This window comes from Aspergillus luchuensis, chromosome 6 (genome assembly GCF_016861625.1).
Source record: "Aspergillus luchuensis IFO 4308 DNA, chromosome 6, nearly complete sequence".
Classification (NCBI taxonomy): Eukaryota; Fungi; Ascomycota; class Eurotiomycetes; order Eurotiales; family Aspergillaceae; genus Aspergillus; species Aspergillus luchuensis.
This window is the reverse complement of record NC_054854.1, coordinates 135,758-155,725: the sequence shown is the minus strand read 5'-3', so window position 1 is coordinate 155,725 and position 19,968 is coordinate 135,758. Positions and strand designations below refer to the sequence as shown.

General features: G+C 50.6%; 5 protein-coding genes across 5 annotated transcripts; 4 read left to right on the top strand and 1 right to left on the bottom strand.

The window, feature by feature from the left end:
- Positions 1-1,535: 1,535 nt before the first annotated feature.
- On the top strand, positions 1,536-7,650 carry AKAW2_60060A (uncharacterized protein; the record flags this gene model as incomplete). The annotated part of the gene is made up of 3 exons (XM_041692143.1): positions 1,536-1,886; positions 1,948-6,966; positions 7,015-7,650. The coding sequence occupies 3 exons, from the start codon at positions 1,536-1,538 to the stop codon at positions 7,648-7,650; spliced, it is 6,006 nt and encodes a 2,001-aa protein (XP_041545558.1).
- Positions 7,651-8,141: 491 nt separating this feature from the next.
- On the top strand, positions 8,142-9,000 carry AIM9_4 (phosphotransferase enzyme; the record flags this gene model as incomplete). The annotated part of the gene is made up of 2 exons (XM_041692142.1): positions 8,142-8,163; positions 8,222-9,000. 2 exons carry the CDS (start codon positions 8,142-8,144, stop codon positions 8,998-9,000), a joined length of 801 nt encoding a protein of 266 aa, XP_041545557.1.
- A 1,127-nt stretch (positions 9,001-10,127) lies between these two features.
- On the bottom strand, positions 10,128-13,941 carry AKAW2_60058S (uncharacterized protein; the record flags this gene model as incomplete). Its single annotated transcript, XM_041692141.1, has 4 exons — positions 10,128-13,300; positions 13,356-13,490; positions 13,549-13,766; positions 13,823-13,941. 4 exons carry the CDS (start codon positions 13,939-13,941, stop codon positions 10,128-10,130), a joined length of 3,645 nt encoding a protein of 1,214 aa, XP_041545556.1.
- A 2,987-nt stretch (positions 13,942-16,928) lies between these two features.
- AKAW2_60057A (Zn(II)2Cys6 transcription factor domain-containing protein) lies at positions 16,929-18,356 on the top strand (the record flags this gene model as incomplete). The annotated part of the gene is made up of 1 exon (XM_041692140.1): positions 16,929-18,356. One exon carries the CDS (start codon positions 16,929-16,931, stop codon positions 18,354-18,356), a length of 1,428 nt encoding a protein of 475 aa, XP_041545555.1.
- A 587-nt stretch (positions 18,357-18,943) lies between these two features.
- On the top strand, positions 18,944-19,957 carry AKAW2_60056A (uncharacterized protein; the record flags this gene model as incomplete). Its single annotated transcript, XM_041692139.1, has 1 exon — positions 18,944-19,957. One exon carries the CDS (start codon positions 18,944-18,946, stop codon positions 19,955-19,957), a length of 1,014 nt encoding a protein of 337 aa, XP_041545554.1.
- Positions 19,958-19,968: the final 11 nt, after the last annotated feature.

Sequence of the window (19,968 nt, the reverse complement as noted above, 5' to 3'; positions counted from 1 at the left end):
TGGCACTGGAGATTCTAGAAAAGGTGATCGAAGAAAACGACGGCCTTCTTTGAACTCTATTAACGGAGGTCTAGATCTGCATTATGTCACAGGGCTTTGTCGATGCAATTATCTACGGTAAGCGATATAAGCAGTTAGTCTCCTTGCACAGCGCTGACTGAAATTGCAAGGGTTTAATGAGCGTTCCTGGAGTGGCTGGAGGGACTGGCTGCATGGCCTAGGACGATGGTGAACTCAATGGGGTGACGACGGTGACATAACCACTTGCAGCTTTCGTTGTTTGATGACTATAGTTTTTTGTAGTAAGGTGAATGATCTACGGCGTGGATAGCCCTGGCACCTGTTCCGACGAATCATGCATGTTTCCAGTCAAGCTTCCAACGACATATTCGGGTTTGATCACCATCTGTCCCAATCATATCTGTGAGGGCCTTGCAGTAGATAGGCGATCCAAGGGCTGTCCTCACTACTGGGCTGGGGTCTACCGTGGAACCACCACTGTTGATGGCCGGCTCAGTCTGCCGGACATTTCCGAGGCAAGGATGAGATCCATCATCCTGGGCCAGATCATTCTAAGAGCCCATCACCAGTAGATCTGCCAGTATATTCCCGACACCGTCCGGAAGGAGAATGAATTGCTTGGTTTCTTAGGTAAATAGGGTAGTAGTAGTGTGCTGCAATGATAACCACACAAAGATGAAGACGGGAATCTGGCCAGCTTGATTGCACAATTGTGAGTATTGTGAAAGATCCATATACTTAAAAGAATATTTGGAACTTTTGATCTGTCAACAGATCCGTGGGGATCGACTCGATGGCTGACCAACTGGTGGGGAGACGGAGAGCCCGTGACTCCGGGCCGCTTTCGTCTCAGCGCGCTCTCTGCCGCCATGACGACTGTAACCCTGACTGCGATACTCACCTCCCGTCTTCCCTATCGGCATCCCCGTCGTAGCAGCAGCTACGGGCACGTTTCACAAACAATGTCATGATCGGTCTGCTCCAGTTTATATAACTTCAAATCTTCTAAGACATCGTAACTTCACCTGGCGAGTCATTGTTGAGCCCGCACGCAAACAATCCCCTTAACGTTCATGATGTCATTGACTTTCACCTTTCTCCATGACGCATCCTAACCACATTTTTGAGTCAACAATGAGGCCCATGACACCACGACTACGCCAATTTCACGTGGGCTGATCGATGGCTATTGGCAGCGCACTCAGGATGGGCTTCTCCCCTGCGCGATCAACCGCCTGCAGTAGACTCGCTCATCGTCCCGAACCACGGTCGCGTCGTACTCAATTCCTCGAGTTTGACCTTACGGATATGAGGCAGACAAGCAATCCGGAGGGGAAGAAGCCCATGATGTCAACATTGCTCAGGGTTCGGACTACAGCGTTGGTCCTCGCATCATCGATCCTTGCGGAGGAATCGGAAACTCATATAGCGTCCAGCAACCACGTACATTGAGAACCCAATTGCTCAATGCTATGCTTCCTACCATATTCAACCTCCACTGAAATGATACAGCAATGGCTTCCACTCGTGCTAAGGGAACCCTTGCTGTCAATGGGGGCACAGCATCTCTCCCAATCCTGCGGGAGACGGTAAACACCGTCTCTCAGGAGTGCCCGACTCGTCTCGGGCTTACCGCAAATGAAATCCAGGCTAAGTCACCCACCCTGGATGTCTTCTTCGACACCATTGCTGCCGAAAGGCTTCGGCGTATGCCCCCAGATGGGAGTCGCCTCGATGGAGCTTTGCGGCGCGCCTCTCGACTGGCCGTTGCCGTCGGCTCCCTTCGGGACTCGGTCTACAGCTTCATGGACGGGGCTGAGGAAGCCACCAAGCTGATTTGGGGAACCAACCTCCTCTTTCTCGAGGTAAGTCTTTTGGTCTTTGGTGTAAAGTATCGCCGTTCGGATCGCTGATATGGTTCCGTAGATGGGAATTGATCATATCGATATCCTGGAGAGCCTGTATGGCCGCTACGGTCGTGTCACACTGGGCATCTCCCTGTTGCTTCAGCAAGAGACTTTCTTCCCGGTTTCACGGCCCCTTCAGCAGCAGGTTGCAGAGATCTATGCCCATCTGCTGGAGCTCGTTGTTCATGTCACCTCGGAATATCGTCAGGCTACACGGACCCAGCATTGGCAGACGATGACTTCTGCCGTGGATGCCGCGTTCTTCCGCTATACAAATCGGTTCATAACCCACTGGCGGCAGATTTTTGCCCATGTCCTCGAGTCTGGTACAGCCAAGCAGCATACTACCGTCGACTTGCCTGCTATCTACCAGTTCTTGGAGCTTCAGGACCGTCCGCTCCAGATGCTGCTCGAAGGCCACAGCCACTCCCTGGCTGACGGCTCATTCACCTGGTTCGAGCCCCATTTGACCACTTTTGCCATGGGAAGACGTAGCATGATGATGATCCGGGGCAACCCGGGCTGTGGAAAGAGTGCTTTGGCTCAGTGGACCGTTGAAAGGCTTCAAGCCTCCTCGGAATATGATATCTGGAACGTCATCCCCATCGTCATCCGGTCGGACGTCCCAATCTCGACACTGACGCTCAGTATCCTCAAGGGGATTCTGATCCAGATGCTTGATCATTGTGTGAGCAGTCGCAAGACCCAGGACGCCATCCTCGCAGCTGTTACCGGTGCTATGGAATTGGCCACATCCGGCGCTTCCGATCCCCAGGTGGAAGGCCAGCTATGGACAGCCATCAGGACCGCAGTCCAGTCCAACCTCCACTTCATGCTAGTGGTTGATGGGTTCGATCAAATGAAACATGCGGAGACCACTGTCAGCGCGTTCCTCGGCTTGCTTCAGGATACCGTCGCGAACACCCCCTCGAAGCTGATCATCTTCAGCCGGCCAATGTCGACTGACCTGCTACCTATTAAGGAGACAACCAGTACGCACCAGATTGCAATGAACACAGCCACGACTCACCAGGATCTTCAAGAAGCCGTGACAGATATCATGCTTTCGGACTCCTCTTTCTCGGGACTAGAGCCATCCCAGCGTGAGTCCCTGACTACGTCTATTGTCAACCGCTCCCAAGGATGCTTCGTGTGGGCACAGCTTGCCGCTGAGGCAGTGCGCCACCAGACCACCTACAATGAAATGACAACAGCTGTCCACAGAATGCCTAACACGTTGGGTGATCTCATTGACTACCACCTGCGCAATATCAACCTCAACCGTCTTGGTACGCAGAGCCTACTTGCTTGGTTAGTAGCTAGTGAGCGACCACTGCGCATCCCTGAGGTTGAGCAACTGTTGTCTGTTGATCTGAAGTCCCTTAAGGTTTCGACTCGTCCACCAAATGTAGAGCGTGATGTCTTCCAGCCTCTTGGGCGGCTGATCTCCGTGCGTGATGGCTTCGTTTCTTTCCGCCATCCCATGGTCCGCGAGCACCTCCAGGCTAGAGCCCAGATGCGCCAGGAGCTTCCATTCTCTCTGGCGGATGCACACTACGATCTCTTGATCCGCTGCCTGGCGTGGGTGCGTCGCTCGGTATCCGACGAGATCTCTGTCTCCTGGGACAAAATGAGTGTGGAGGTCCGCGACCGCTACCTGGACGCCTATGTGCTTCTTGAATATACCGCCCGGTACTGGCTTTCCCACATGCTGTCTTCGCCGATGGCTTCCTCCGACCGCGAGCTCTCATTCCCGTCTGCCTTCCGGCGCGCTCTGCCCGACACTGTGTTGTTCGCCCAGCTGGAGCTTACCAACCGTAAGTCGCAGTTCAGTCGGTCAAGTATTGTTGAACTGTATCGATTGGCGGTTGGAGTCCGCCGTGTCGTGCTCGGAAGCGATTCCCCGGCTGTCCTACAGAGTCTGATCCTTAGTGCTCGGGCGTCTGAGAAGGCGCGTACCTCCTGGGCTAATGATCATCTCTACCAGGCTTGGACGGTGAGCCGAAGTCAGCTGGGAACAAGCAGCACAATCACCCAGGAGCTGGAGCAGATGCTCGTCTCCTCGCCGGCCGCTGGTCGCCTGACCAGTGGAGGAGGCAAGTCTGTCACATTGAGAGAAATGACGATGACCGGCTGGGGCAAGTCCGACATCAGCTTCCCCCAGCGGCTCCAGTATCTTGATCGCCTCGTTAACATGTATCGAGAGAACAACCAGAATGATGAGGCATATAACGTTTCCAAGGACTTTTACCGCCAGACTGTGAAGACCTACGGTGCTCACTCGTCGGAGACCATGCAAGCCGCTGAATTCCTCACGAAGAACTTCGATATCGCACCTTCCGACGAGCTAGCTTTGGAATTGGCCAGCATCAAGTATGAAAACATGCTTCGTTCCATGGATGCGACCGACCCGCGCCGGGTGACTTACTCTCTCTACCTGGCTCAGCTATATGAGCAAAATGGTCAAGTGTCCAAATCCGAGACCGTGCTGTCCCGACTCTGGACAGGACTTTCGGCACGTGAGGCTGATTCCAAAACATCCTGGGACCAGAAGACCAAGGTTGCTTTCTACTACTCGCAATTCCTGCGTCGTCGGGGTCAATCTGACCGGGCCACGTCCATCCTCCGCGAACTTTCAGCCGATCTGGAAGCTGAGGGTGGCGTCAAGTCTCCAGAAATGCTTAAACGTGCCGAGGAGTTGCGGGGTGAAGCGCGGGAGATGAATCTGACCGATATGGACCGCGCACTCGCACTGGAGATGTGGAAGTACTACCAGTCATCTGGTCAAGTGTACTCATCTCAAGCAGTGTCCTTGGCGGAGACACTTACCGAGGGTATGATCCCCAGCCAAGATGCTACTACAGCCGAAACCGAATACATTATGGCGGGAATGTCTCCCGAAGACCGGGAGCTTCTGCCCGGGTGGATAGACAGCCTGGCCTCTGCAGGAGATACCCGCAACATGAAGTCCATCATGATGCTTTGTCACCAGTTGTCTACTCAATGTATTCGGGAGGAAGAGTGGCGTAAGGGTTCAGACTATTCCTGGGCTGTGCTGAAGCATGCCTGGCCTGACGTCGAGGATGTCCAAACGAAGGCCAAGTTCTCTTCTGATCTGTCCCCGTTGATGTCTAGTCTTGCCCTTGACTACGCCTACTGTATTTTCCGTCGCTTGGATGTTAAGAGAGCCACCATTGTCTACGGCAACGCGTTCAAGGCTTCGATTACCGCAGACCAAGTTGCGGTGCCCGCTGTTACTACAGTGACGAAGACCGTGGTTGAGTTCTACGAGACCACATTCCAGTTTGACAAGGCGTTGATCCTCCTGCGACAGGTGAGCGAGTTCTTTGCCTCGCGCCTAGGTGCGCACGACAAGCACACGCTGGACAGCCGCTATTATGAGGCCGACCTGGCCTTGCGTCTGGACCGGCGTGCGGAGGCCGAAGATAGCTACCGTCATATCTACAAGGCTTGCGTTCGTGAGGGCAGGATCTCCTCGTCTGGTGTTCGTGCGGCTGTGGCTCTAGCCAACCTTTACGAGCAAGACAAGAAATGGGATGCTGCGCTCGACGTTTATCGTCATCTCTGGCCGACCTTGGTGCACTTCGATGAAAAGGACGGCTACGACCGTGCTTTGCAGGAAGGATTGCTTCCTAAGACCTATGCTGGGTACATGGCCATCCTCGAGAGTACATCTGGTCAAGCGGGCTACGAGGAGCGTTACCAGGTTGCATCACAGCACCAGCAGCTGTGCCGTAAGCTGTATGGAGCGACTAGTCACCGTACCCGAGATGCAACCATGTATCTCGCAGCGCTCTGCGCTAGCAGCGACCGGCATACCAGCGAAGCTATTGACCTGTACCGACAGGTGCTAAAGACCAGCGACTGGGTGTCTGCCACGGAGGCGTCACGCTCTCTTCCTGACATGACACAGCCGCTACCCATGGACATCAAGCATCGCATGGCCCAGCTTCACTTGCGCAACAAGGATACGTCGCAACAAGCTCGCGCGTTGTACATCGAGGAGTTGGCACTCTCCAAGCAGCAGCAGGGTCTCTCCGCGCCTACCACGCTCATGTGGCTACGTGAAATCGCTCGCTTGTACTCTTTGCAGGACAACATTGAGTCCCGTCGGAAAGGTGCCGACCTACTCAATGAACATGTTGATGAGATCGTACACGTTACCGCCAATCAAGACGCCCTGATATATCGCGCCCGCCGGCTGGCAGAGATTTACCTGGAGTGTGGATATAATACCGAGGGCTGGGCGCTTATCGACAGTCTGCACCAGCAAGTCATCCACGACACCCCCGCGGCACAGCGAAAGAATCTCGAAGAGTACCGACCGGCAGTGTTTGTGGCATCTTTCGAGGAGGTCTTTGGCCGCACACGCAGCTCGAGCCAGATTCTGGACGACTTGTCTCGTGAAGGCGAGGTGTACAACGTCTTCCAGCAGAGCCTGGCTGGTCATGATCTCATGCCCACCCTTGCAGCTGGCGAGAAATTGCATCGCTTGCAGACGGAACAGAAGCGCAGCACGGCAGCACAGAGCACCCAGAACAAGCTGTACGACTTCTTCTGTAACACGCTCTCTGTTTCGCAGTCAGCCCGCAAGAAGGATGCTGTGTATCAGTTCTATTCCTTGTGCCGGCGCGAGTCATTGCATGATGACTACAATCTCAACATTATCACCCAGACCACCAGCATGGTCCGGGATCTCTGCAACCAGTCGAGATTCCAAGAAGCCACTGATGTGACTAGTGTGTTCCATTCGTTCGTTCATTTGACCGATGGACTGCGCTCAACGGAGAGCATCTTCATTGCAATCAAGCTGTGCTTGTACCTCTGCGGTTACCAGGTGAACAAGTGCACTGAGACTACCACGGCCAATGCAATGTCCCTGGAGTCGAAGACGCTTCTCCAGGAAGTCATGAACAACGCACGCGATATCCCTATGGAGTTCTCGGAACTTCCATTCGAAGAGCTCAACGATCTGGTGACGGTGCTGGGAGAACACGAGATGTTCCAAGATCTCGAGGTAGGTTCCCATCCCCCAACTCATACGGTATCCCTTCTAACAGCACAGGTTATTCTCACCGACCTCTGGACCTCTCGGATTGTCCAGAAGACCTGGACGCTGCCCGCAGTTGTCTGGATTGGCCGACGCCTGGTCGAGACCCGGTTCTGCCGCGGCCATGTCACGGCCGCCACGACACTGGGCAAGGACATTTGCTACAACCTGCGCCAAGTCTGGGGCAACTCCGACCCCGTCACTCTCGAAATGAACAAGCTGCTCTCCGGACTGTACACGGCGTCCGGGAACAACCTTGCTGCGGCTGCTCTGCATGAGACAGCCCTGGCAGAGCTGCTGAACGACGAGACCGAAGACCAGTCAGCTGCCATCAACGCCGTCACTCAACACCTGGAGCTGTTGCAGCGGGCACAGGCTCGTCTGGCCAAGGAAGGGCAAAGTGCAGCCATCGATGCGTCGGCGGCTCAGGAGCGCGTGCAGCAGATTGCGACCAAGTTTGGCTTGTCATCGGCCAAGCTGGAGCAGCCGTCCACGGCGGATGATTCACTTGGCATGTGGGAACGCCCCCGGCGGTTCAGCTTGGATGTCGAAGAGGCAGCCAAGCACTCGAACCACCTGCGTCAATCTAGTGGGTCTGCGTTGCTGACGGGCAATGCGGGTGCTAAGAGGCTTTCGATTACGGCTTTGTAAGGGGATGAACTAACAGATTGAAAACCAGATTGCCAGTTTTTGTAATTAGGTGTTGGGGTGTTAATAGTGTTATAGTAATGTAATAATACTGTTTCTTCTGTTAATCTTGCTACCAAGATGGATCTCATAAGTTTCCTAAAGGACAATCCATGAATATTTTATATAAGTCATTCTGGAAAAACAAACAAAAGAGTCAAAGGCACTATCCTTATGCTTCTAGTCTGTTTGTTGTTGAGATTATTATAAGATGACAAGGCGTCTAATGACATGAAACACAATCAGTGCCCGATACGCTCTCCAGATCGCGTTATTTCCGACTAGGCACCGCTGATCATGGATGCAATGAATTTGCAACCCCCACTCTCGCCCCCAGATCAACATCGAAGGATCTTCCATCTGAAAAGAGGACAAAGCTAGAGGAGCCGGGCAGCACAGCGTTTTGCATAGGGCCAATAGCTCATTACAGTTGGTGGCATGGCGAGAGAGGCATTATGGATATTGACCGCGGACCTTGTGGGTGATTCGACCAGATATCATAAGACTCACAACACTAACTTTACCGGGAGAAAAGGGTCATCATCCGTCGACATCTTCCGAGCAGTTGGCGAACGTGAACTAACCTGGGCCAAAGCCTATGCAAAGCCTCGCTTGCCCTATGAGCGCCTTTATAGGGAGATTTACAAATTCAAACGTGTCTCACCAGACACCCACGTTACAGATCTTGTCAATTACCTTGAGATGGTATCCAGTTTACGATATTGCAATCCATCCTTGGATCGACCAGTCATGCGCCACCCCGACCTACAGCCAAACAATATCCTCGTGTCTGACACGAATGAAATAACTGGCCTCATAGACTGGCAGCATTGTGCGATTCTCCCTCTCGGTATCGTTGCTGGAATTCCGGCTCACTTCCAGAATTACGGCGATCCAGAGTCAGAAATGCTCAAACAACCTCAGCTTGATCTGCCCTCTGACTACAATTCCATGACACCGTCCGAGCAGAATTCAGTTAAGGAAATCAATCGCAGAAGAGTGATACATTTCCTGTACGCCGCCCTAACTAAAAGGCTAAATCAAGATCATTATAATGTTATCTTCGACCAGTCACTTATACTCCGCCAGCGCCTTCTCCAGAGTGCCGGTAGACCCTGGGAGGGAGACTCAGTATCACTGCGTGCTGAGCTCATTCGCTCGATATTGAACTGGTTGGCGATCGTCCAGATTAATAAAGTTGCTCCGCCGGTGGACTATCCAGAAGATGTTGTCCAGGAGACTGTTGACTTGAATGCGCAGCAGAGAGAGGCTGATGTGGCAATGGAACAGATGCGACATGCTTTAGGGGTCTAATTATGGGCTGGGTACCGAATGAAGATTATAAGGGTGCGGAAAGACTGGCATCTGAGATAGAGTAAAATGCTTGAAGCAGCGGAGACACCTGCTGAGGTTATCGCTATCCGAGAACATTTCCCTTTTGATGATTACGATCAAGGGGCTCAAGCCAATGTTTGAGAAATTGTTGACATACTCAGGAGATTCGTTGCTGGCTGATGCAGCAAGGGGCCTATGTACCCTGGGCTGTTTGGTTTGAAAACATGATTCGGCGGCAGCTCAGATGCCGGATGTATATGTTGATCAAAATGGATAGATTCAGGATGCAGCATAATTCTAGACGAATATCAACCCAAAAATGTCAAACCTCGATCAATAGAAGAAAAGAGCCATGCCGTGCAGGAGGAGGGTGCGGGAAGAAAAAATCGGTGCAAAAAAGAATGACCAGACTGGGGCTCGATCCCAGGACCTTATCGGTGTTAACGATACGTGATAACCAACTACACCATCCGGCCAGTTCTATACTTATATTTTAACTTTTGTGTAATATGAATGAATTAAGTCTTAGGGGTGGAACATAGCATTGGGCATAAGGAATCCCTTTGTTCGTTTCGTTCCTATAAAAAGCCACCATGTCCAGAGCCTTTTCTACTACGGTCAGGAATTGACGAAATGGTTGGAATATAGCAAGGATGCAATGCCCTCTTATTGGAAAGGGGGCTGTGAAGCGATATGGGACAGGAGGTGCAGTAAAGTCAAGGCTTTTCCAGAGATTTCTGGTTCAAGAAGGCTTCTGCTAAAACGTATATCAGAAAGTTGGAAAAATTTAATCTAGTACCGAATTCTGTACAAACAAGTCCAAAGATTGTCCAATCTTGGAAGACTGGTCAGCTTACCAAACACCTAGGTATCGTAACGATGGCAGCAGCCCTATACACAGTCTCATTTCAACCCGCGCGGATAAAGCTAAGGTCCTCAGTGCTCGATTTAAGCCTGTTGATGGTCGAGCTGGCAACCCTTATGTACTGAAGATGGCACGGAGACATCCGAAAAGGGTGATGTTCGTAAATATTCAACTACTCCCACACAAAGGGCTTGAGAGAAATTTGGAACGCTAGGTCCGAGTTAGGTCGCATTTAGACATCCTAGATTGCTTTAAAGCGGTGGTGATACCAGTGATTTCCTATAAGCGTGGGGGGCGAAGGTGGCTCCGAAGGTCCCCAGCCACTCTCATCATAAAACTTCTCATGTTCATACTGCCTTGCATCCCACTCAGTCCAACCCCCATGATCTCTGAGTAGCTTTGCTGCACCGAATTTACCATTATTTTCTGCCAATTTGACTGCTCGAATGTATTGGTGGCGGCCACTTTCCACAATTGATGCACCTTCATTCAGAAGCAGCTGCAGCATATCAATGCGACCATGTTCCGCAGCCCCCTCCAACGCTGTTCTGCCATTTCGCAAAGACTTTCTTGCGTTGACATCTGCTCCCTTTGCAAGTAATTTGAGAGCGATACCGATGTATCCCTTGATTGCAGCAAACTGGAGCGCTGTTCCGCCCCTAGATTCGGCCGCACACTGATTAGGATCTGCTCCAGCGTCCAATAGCATGTCCACTACTGGAACATTTCCTTCTTCCACCGCGTATTGTAATGCCGTTCTTCCACAGTGAGACGGGGCTGGTCGGTTGACATCTGCCCCTGCATCAAGGAGGACCTTTACAATGTGCCTGTTTCCGGTCTCCACTGCAGCGCAGAGGATTGATGTCTCTGGGACATCTTCCATGGATTCGTACCACGAGTTGCTCGCATCACAATCAGCACCGAGAGCAATCAGGCGTCTGGTTAGAGAGATATCCTGCCACTTAACGGCAATCCAAAGTGGCGAAGGGAATTCATATTCAAGCTCGACCACCTGATTCACATCGGCACCGGCATCCAATAAATCCTGTACCGCGAAATTGCGATAGTAATGCAGGGCTGTGGTGAGCGCACGTCCTTTCTCAACTGGAGTCCATGTTCGAGAATACAGAAAGGTCTTGAGTGATGCACCATCTTGCGAAGTGACTGCTACTTCAAGGATAGAATCGAGAACTTTGTAGTCGATGAATCCGTGCAGCTGGTACAGGAATATACTTCCCAGAGATCCGTAGGCATCAACTTTGCCTCCGGGGTCAAGACCAATTTCCAAAAAGCGTCGCATAAGGAAAATAGTGCAATGATCTTGCAAAGCCTTCATGAAGGCATTCGGGACAGCACAAGGCTGCTGTGACAAATTGTCCAAAAGCAGTTGAAGTATTTCAAATTGTTTCGAATCGCATTGATAATGCTCGACTGCTGCTGTCAGTTCAAGATCTCCGATTCTTGCTCCTCGTTCAATTAAAAGCTTCGCTAATGAGAGGCTTTTTGGAAAGTCTAAGGAATCAATTGCAGCTGCAAGCGGAGATGTGCAAACATCGGAGATACCGAAACGCTCCGGGTGCCACCAACTGAATCTAGACCGAGTCTGCCTTCTAGAATACTTTTTCATATCGGAAAATGGCTCAAGTCCGACATTTTTGGGCTGCTTGTCAATATTACGATCGAGCAAATATCGGACAAGACCATCATCGCCTCCCCGGGACATCTTGATAGCAGACACGAGTATCGGTTGACCATAGCGATGGAGGATTTCAGGCAGCAGCCCAAGCTGTTCCAAGTACACTGTAGTTTCCAAATTCCCAATCTGAATCAGACTTCGTCCAGTATTTGTCGCTCCAGCTTGGAGAAGAGATCTAATCATTTCGCAGTGCCCATTTGCTATGGCTGCGCCGAGGATGGTGTCTGGGACTCCGTTGTAAATTTCATCTTTCCTTGCGCCCCAGCTCAATAGGGAAATTGCAGTGTCGAGATTGTTCATCTCCACATTTTTATACAGGATGGAGGTATAGTACTTCTCCATCTGAGTTGGCTCTACTCTGGCTCCGTAGGATATGAGCAGTCTAGAAGTTTCAAGATCGTTTTTCTTAAGAGCCCGTTGCACGAGGCTCATTCCTTGAATTCCATCACCAGTAGAGACTTCTGCACCCGCGGATAGCAGACGCCGTGTGATATTGATGGCGCCATATTCAACCTCAACCGATAAGACGAGTGGGGGGATGTATTTATCTGATGCTTCTTGGTGGTTGATATTTGGATTAGCTTCCAAAAGAAGATCAATTATGTCGTCGTTGCCTTTCCTTATCGCGAGTCCCAGTGTTGTTGACTTGAGAATGCAGTTTTCACGGAATTTCACGTCTTGGATTGCGTCAACATCCGCGCCTAAGCCAAGCAGATATTTCGTCAGAGAAACATCGTTCCGGTCCACAGCTAGCCCGAGGATTGTAAGATCATATACATCACCACTTCGTTTGTTTATATTGGGGTCAACATCAAGGAGCATAGAGAGAATGTCTGGGGTTTCCGTCTTAATTGCGGCGCACAATGCCTCTCCTGTTATAGGAATATTTCGAGCCAGAAATAGTTTGACGAGCTCATTATTTCTTGAGTAGATTGCTTGACAAAGCGCCCATTCTAGAACTTCGACATTCTTGAGCCCAGAACCATATGATAGGAACAAGTTACACATGTCCAGAGCTGCTCGGGGGTCTCTGAAGTTGGAAGCCACTATCAAAGGTGGCACGAGCCATCCATCATGTAAAACTTTGGTATCAGGGCTCATACCAGCTTTCAAAGCCATCCAAACTGCTCTTACATCCTTAGATCTCACCGCACTTGCAAAAAGCTTGTGCGATATAACTTGTGCTGTTGCCCCGGGGAGGGAAAGTAGATCTTTGAGGTTGCTGACAGTATTGAGGCCCGAAAGATAGAATAATGCCATGATCGTTTGATCTTCCTTGCTGGTTCTGGGCTGTTCTGGCTGCTTATTATGGGAAAGGAAATCCCACTCATGGTCAAAGTCACCATTCATCTCGTCATCCGAGGGTCTCTTCAAGTGATTTCGTATATTCGAATTCCAAGAATTATCATCAGGCTCACTGATTTTAAAATTGTTGGAAAGCAGAAAAAATGCCACTTGTAAGCACTGCACGGCATCACTGCCACCTCTGAGACCACAAAGTCTTTCGGCTATGTAAAGATTTTGACCTTCGTGTTGTTCAGGCATTATTGAGCTCAGAGCTGCTGCTACCCTGGAGCTATTGCGTCCGGTGCGCAGCACTTTGGCATGGTTTCCGATCATAAGCGAGCTGAGAGAATCGATGAGGCCGCGTTCAATGATTTGGGAAGGTAGGTCTTTCTCCCGAACCCCTGGATGTTCCAGTGAAATAGATGGGTTGCCTGCGTCATGCTAATGTTAATCAATCTCACAGTATTTGTTAACTGTGAGTCTTACTCGGGACGTTTTGTAGTCTGCTTAGCGCAGTATTGGAGAAAATGAACCATGGGAGATTCTGTGGCCATGTAAATTGGAAGATCGACGGACCAGGGGAGCAGATAATAAGTCCTTCAGGTGTTGGGGACAATGGTTCTATGTTGAGTCAACCATCTGAGTTGAGCATCTTTAACTAATTTCTGGACAGGCTCACCTCGACGATACTTGTCAATCTCTCTCTGAAATCCCTGACGATGGATCTCAAATTGCACTGTTTTTTGATTGTAATTGACACCATCGAACCAGACTTCGAGATTCTGTCCTTCAGCTGCCCTCTTTTGTATTTCCCGGTTTACGTGTCTCCACTTGAGAGCGCCCATGCGATATTTCTTGAAACCCCATTTCTTAAATCTTGCCGTGTATTGATTTTTCCTGCACAATGTGAGAAATTGACCGAACTAAGTCTATAGGAGCGTCGGAGTGCATACGTTTTGCGAAAGCCATGTGTTGCTTCCATGAATTGCAAGACCTTCTCTAGCTTTTTGTTCTCTCTGATGTAAAGGCGCTCAATCTCTGCCTTATGAGCCTCCCATTCCGCATCTGCCATGGTGACATTTAGGAATAAGAGTCTATCAAATGGCCGAGATGAGGAGCATAGGAGTTAGAGATCGCATCCGGAGTTGAGTCTATGATGAATCTAGGTTGGAACATTCTAAGTATTTATTTGCGGGTGAGCTAGGGCGGGGATAAGGCTGAGCGAGGTATTCGGAGGCTGTAAACCCCTGATTTCCACGTCATCACCGCCACATCGTTGCCAAAGTATGCACACTATGCGGCCCGAGGAGTCCTGATTGGATATAATCAAAATTTGGACAGCTGAGGATGCGGCCCGCCCACCTTGTTTGACATGCTATGCATCGGGCAAGCGTCTAGAGCCCTGTGGCTGAACGCAAAGCAATCCCATTCAGTGATTAGCTGAAATCCAAATTTGGGGTCCACTACGCTGATCGGCGCGATCAGCGCCAACCCTCGTCATGCAAGACGAATATCCGTATGTGCTTCTTTAATCTAGAGCGAGATGAAGATAGAAGACGCTGATTGGTTCTTATCCAATTTGTGATGAGGCACGAAACGTTCACTGACATGAACAATATCTTGGAAAGTCAACTGCTGTGGTAGATGAACTTTTATCCCAGGTCACCAACGCCCTGATAGCGTTGTATATATAAGTCCCCTTTCTATCTCTCTAAATCTTTTGTTCCTCAAAGCAACAACGCTCTCCAGCTTCGAAGACTTTTTGCTCTTCAGTTATCTCCTTGGCCTTAATCCCTCTCAATAGCTTGGTCATGTCGTGGACTCTGTTTGATATCGACAGGTGTGCGCCCGAGCTCTGGAGACAAGGCGCTGACCAGTTGGTTGGATGGCCCTTAGAATCCACACGAGATATTGCTCAGCATTCGCTCTTCCCGATATATGAGGAACAGGACAGTTCAACCATCAATCATTTATTGTTTAACCATTCCCTTCAGCCTACCTCAGTACCGCCCCTATTCGATTATACACAGGCCCCAGTGGTCTTTCAGGCTGATACGGGGACATCGAGCGAGATGGCTAATGTCATGTTGTCTGGGTGCTATCAACACGATGGCAGACCCCTACAAAACGCCTACCAATGTCCGATATTGGACCAATCCTTAATGCACAATGTCGATCAGAGCGTTTGTATATATCAAATGCCGATGCCGGAAGTCCACAATATATCTCCCAGGAAACCCAAGGCTTGGTATTGTCTTCTTATTTTGTTATCCTCCTCAGCTTCACTGACTATTCAATAGTATCAGATGCGTATGGGAAGGCTGCAAATACAGTGGGGGGTTCAAAAGCAAAGCCTCACTGAGCCGACATATTGAAACACAACATGTTTTTCCCGGAAAATATCGATGCACAATCTCCAAGTGCCACAAATCATTCAACCGGAAGGATAACCTGCGGGAGCATTTGCGTCGGAAGCATCACGTATATCTTTGAGATTCCAAATATTTGAGCTTGTCACCTCAAAAGTCTTTTTGAGCAACTGGATTTTGTTCTGTCTAGTAGGCTGGAAAGTTATCTATAGTAGTAATCAACGCCATTAACATGTTTGATCTTCACTCTTGAGATGTTCCGCTTTACGAGGGCAGCGTTTTAGACGAAATGAGGCTATTAGTCAATAAATAAGTGGACCGAAGATAATTGAACGCCAACTGAGTTCGCATGTGTGAAGACTCTGGCGAGGTTCAAGGGTCCGTATTGATTCTGAAGTCACGAAGCACACTATACCATTGAAATAAATCATGCCTTTCAAAAGCGAGCCAAGAGGTTCTGAGTCACTGATCACTATAGGGTTGCCGTCAGAGCTGAGATCGCCAACTCTATGGGGAATGCAAAGACGAAGAGCTGCCAAATCGAAGGACAAGCAGTCTGATGCCTATCAGTTTGTCGAATAATCAATGGGTTGCGTGAATATGGGGTCCACGTGAGGAGGCCGCGACGAAGGGGGTTTTATAGAACCGGTCGGGCGTCGGCGCTAAACCGCATATAGTAATTCATTGTTGCGACCGGAGAAGCCCTTATTTAAGAATTTTATCACTCAACAAACATTTGACGGAGGACGTGGGTCGTCTCTTCTCTTCAAAGCTTACAAGCACAGTCTAATTCAAATCTAAGGCTTCTTTCTTCTTATGTTTATTTTCATTGGCACCCATCTCTTGAGCCTCCGCAGCCGAACTAGTACCTGGCTCCAGTGCTGCACTCATTAAAGCGGTCGGAATTATATAATATGATGTCCGCTTACACCTTCATCATCATTGACTCGGAGCACACCTCGATCATCCGATCTTCTCGAATCGGCTGCTACTGATAATTAGTACTACTGGCTAATGCTAGAAATACTCCCATGAAGACCATGCATGAGGTTTGCAACATGTCTTCTCCTGCAAAGCCGTGCGTAACTTCCAAATTTCACAAAACGATTCTGTGCTGACGTGGAACCACGACTCATTTAAACCACGCTAAAGTAGCCTTGCATGTCTACAGATCCTGCCCCCACCTCGGAAAAACAGGATCATGAGGTCGGTTGAGAGGAGGGGATTTGCTGAGGTCCAAATAGACGACTCTCATCCCTGAATACCAATATTATGTCCATCTATTAATTATCCGAGTTCATTACAGTTCCTGCGCGGCATATGCAGTGGCTGAAATACCATCTCGACAAACCCTGTCGCCTGTCACTCCTTATGACCCGGCGACTAGTACGACTAAGCACCCGGAATTCCTTCAGCCAAACAGGTCGATCGACACCCGCTAGTGGTATTCAGGCCCCTCCCCCCTCTGGCTCCCGCTCCTTCTTTCGTGCTTGCTATTCGAAAGCTACTCCAGAACACTCCACCCTAGTCACTGTCCAAGGATGGCCCAGATGCAACTCATCTTATCCAGCAAACGCCGGAAGAGCACCGGGAAGAGATCTAGGACAGGTTGTCGTACCTGCCGGTAAGAAGGGAGCAATGCATATAGAAACTGATGGCCTGTGACACTAGCACTAACCGAGGACCTTCAATGCCCAGAATCCGACGCATCAAGTGTGATGAATCGCCAGGCCAATGCAACAACTGCGTCTCTGCTAATTGGAAGTGCGATGGGTATGATGCGTACCGGTTGCCGCAGCGCCGCGGTCTACAGGACATAGGCACTCGACTTGGCTGGACGATGACGTCGGATGAACACCGTTGCTACTCCTATTTTCAATATCACTCCGTTACCAATCTGGCCGGGTTTTTCGATTCCCCGCTCTGGCAGCAGTTGGCCCTACAGATGTCTCGCGCTGATCCGGCTGTCTTTCATGCGGTGAATATGTTCAGTGCTGCCCACCAGGAGTCGGAGATGCATGACATGCAGATGTCTGCACGGTCCCGCGTTGGGAGCCAGCAGTATTATTTCTCTCTTCATCAGTCTACACGAGCCATAGCGCTCCTGAACCAGCGCCGAAACTCCCAGGACCCCCAGCTGCGCCAAACCATCCTCCTGTGCTGCCTGCTCTTTGTTCTCTTCGATGTGCTCGTGGCGCAATATGACAGTGCGTTTACGCATTTACACGGCGGTCTCCGTATTCTTAAAGAACTCGAGATTCATGGGAAGCTGGAGTCGGAGGTTGCGCCATCAATCATTGCTGCATTCCGCCGCCTGGATATACAGGCCTCGCTCTATGATACTCGATTTCCGATCCTACGCCTGGAGGATGGGACAAGATCCCCGCTCAAGTTATTCGAAGCGCCACCAGGCGGCTTTACTAGCCTCAGCCAGGTACGAGAGAAGATTACGGTTTTATTCACAGCCGGTATACCCTTGATTGCGAAGAGCTGGAGCCTGAACGGTCCCAACATGGAGGCCAACTATGAATCACTCTACCTAAGCCAACGGCGACTGCTAGCTAGTTTTGCTGATTTTGACCCATATTTCAAGTCTTTTTGCGTAATGAAATATCATCAGCTGAGTGAGAAGGAGCAACTGGGAGCAGATATCGTCCACTTGCTTTACCTTGGTCATACTCTCACACTCAAAACTGTGTTGATCCGTGGTCCAGTGCCGAAGTCTCTGGTTCCGGAATTCCTTGCGCTACTGCAGGCCCATGAAGACAAGATTGAGAAGCTCAGGTCTGTCTCTGGCCTGGTAATGGACCATGTCATGATCGCCCACATGTACCTTGTGGCCACACAGTGCCCAGATATGGAGATTCGAATACGCGCTATTCGTCTTCTGCGGTCATGGCCGCATTACGAGGGCCTGCACAGCTCCAATGTCACTGCTCTGATGGCATTGGGTGCACTCAGAAGGGACTTTCCCAATGAAAGCCAGGCCTTGTCAGCGTTGCAGACCACAGAAGCGGAGAATGAATTTCTCGTCGACTCCTTGAAATCTATCAAGACTGCTGTGGGAGAACCTACCATTCCGCTTTTTAGAATGTCTGAGCTGCCATCGCGCCCATGATATGTAGTGAGCGATAAGTGTGGACTGCCGATAGGCATTGGTAGCTTCCTCTCCAGTCAAAGCCGGTGTTATCAATCTACACACGCCTCGAACTGTGGCACAGTGATTTCAAGGACAATTGAAAGATCCCCAGGTCCCATCCAACGCGATTCGATTCTGCCCATAGGATATCTCCGAGAAGTCCGACGGAGCCCGAGGGTCTTCTCCATAAGCCCGAGTTGCAGGGCTGATGCCATCCCTTCACATTTGGCCCCGAATGAACTTGATGCACGATGACAATGTCCCTAGTATCGGATAGCTACGCCTTCAGTCTGCTCCCCCTCTTGAAAGCGCACCCCTACCCACCCTGGCGGATAAATTTTCTCGACAAAATCATGTGATGCGCTGTCTAGCTCCGCTCGGAGCCAGTTGCAACGATCTAAGCCCGAGGATTATCTCCACTGTCTCCCGCGGCCGAGTCTGCAGTGGGTCGGCTTGTCTGCGATTAGGTTTCTGGGCAATTCTTAAGCTCTTTATCCAGCCAACCTACCCCCAACACATACGCAACCTTTCTATTCTCTTGTCACCCCGCCGCAAACATATTCACAATGCCCGTTCCATTCTCCTTTGCTGCCCCCTGCTATGACCGCATGGTCCCGCTCGCGACCGGTGAGGTCCGCCCCGCGGGGCTCGATCTGAACTTTGTCGAAGTCCAGCATCCCCGCGACGTGTTTGACCGCATGGTCCGAAATGGCGAGTTCGACGCCTCCGAGCTCTCAAGTAGCGAATTCATCACCCGCCATGCCGCCGGCGATCGGACCTTTACTGCTATCCCGGCCTTTCCGCTCCGTACTTTCCGTCATGGATACATCGTCGTCAACACTGACCGCATCAAGTCACCTGGAGACTTGTCGGGGAAGCGCATTGGCGTGCAATTATACACTATGACCGCTGCCGTCTGGATCCGTGGACTTTTAATGCACGAGTACGGCGTAGATCTGTCGAGCATTACCTGGATTGAGGGGCGGATGGACGCGCCCGGGGCTCATGGCAAGCCATCTGTCCTGATTCGGAGGGAAGGGGACAAGCCACTGGCCAACATTGAAAAGAACAACAGCGGGAAATCCCTGAACCAACTGCTAGCGGATGGTGAGATCGATGCGACCATCGGAGCAGAGGTTCCATCTTGTCTCTGGGACAATGAAAAAGCCCCTCATATTCAGCGCCTGTTTCCTAATTACAAGGAGGCTGAGAAGGAGTATTACCGAAAAACGGGCATCTTTCCGATCATGCATCTGGTCGCTATCCGAAGGGAAGTGTACGATCAGCACAAGTGGATCGCTACGAGCTTGTTCCAGGCGCTGAATGAGTCGAAGGAGTTGGTTCGCAAGAGAACCTACATGCCTGGTATGATCCGCTGTATGTTGCCGTGGCTGCGGGAGGCACTGGAAGAGACCGTCGAGGTGTTCGGGGAGGATTGCTGGCCCTATGGAATTGAGAAAAACCGCAAGACTTTGGAGGCGCTGGTGCAGTACCTGTATGAGCAGGGGATGATTGAATGGGCGGTTCCCGTCGAGGAGCTGTTTGCGCCGGTTCAGGAGGCGCCGTTTATAATTCATTAGTAGCCTGATAG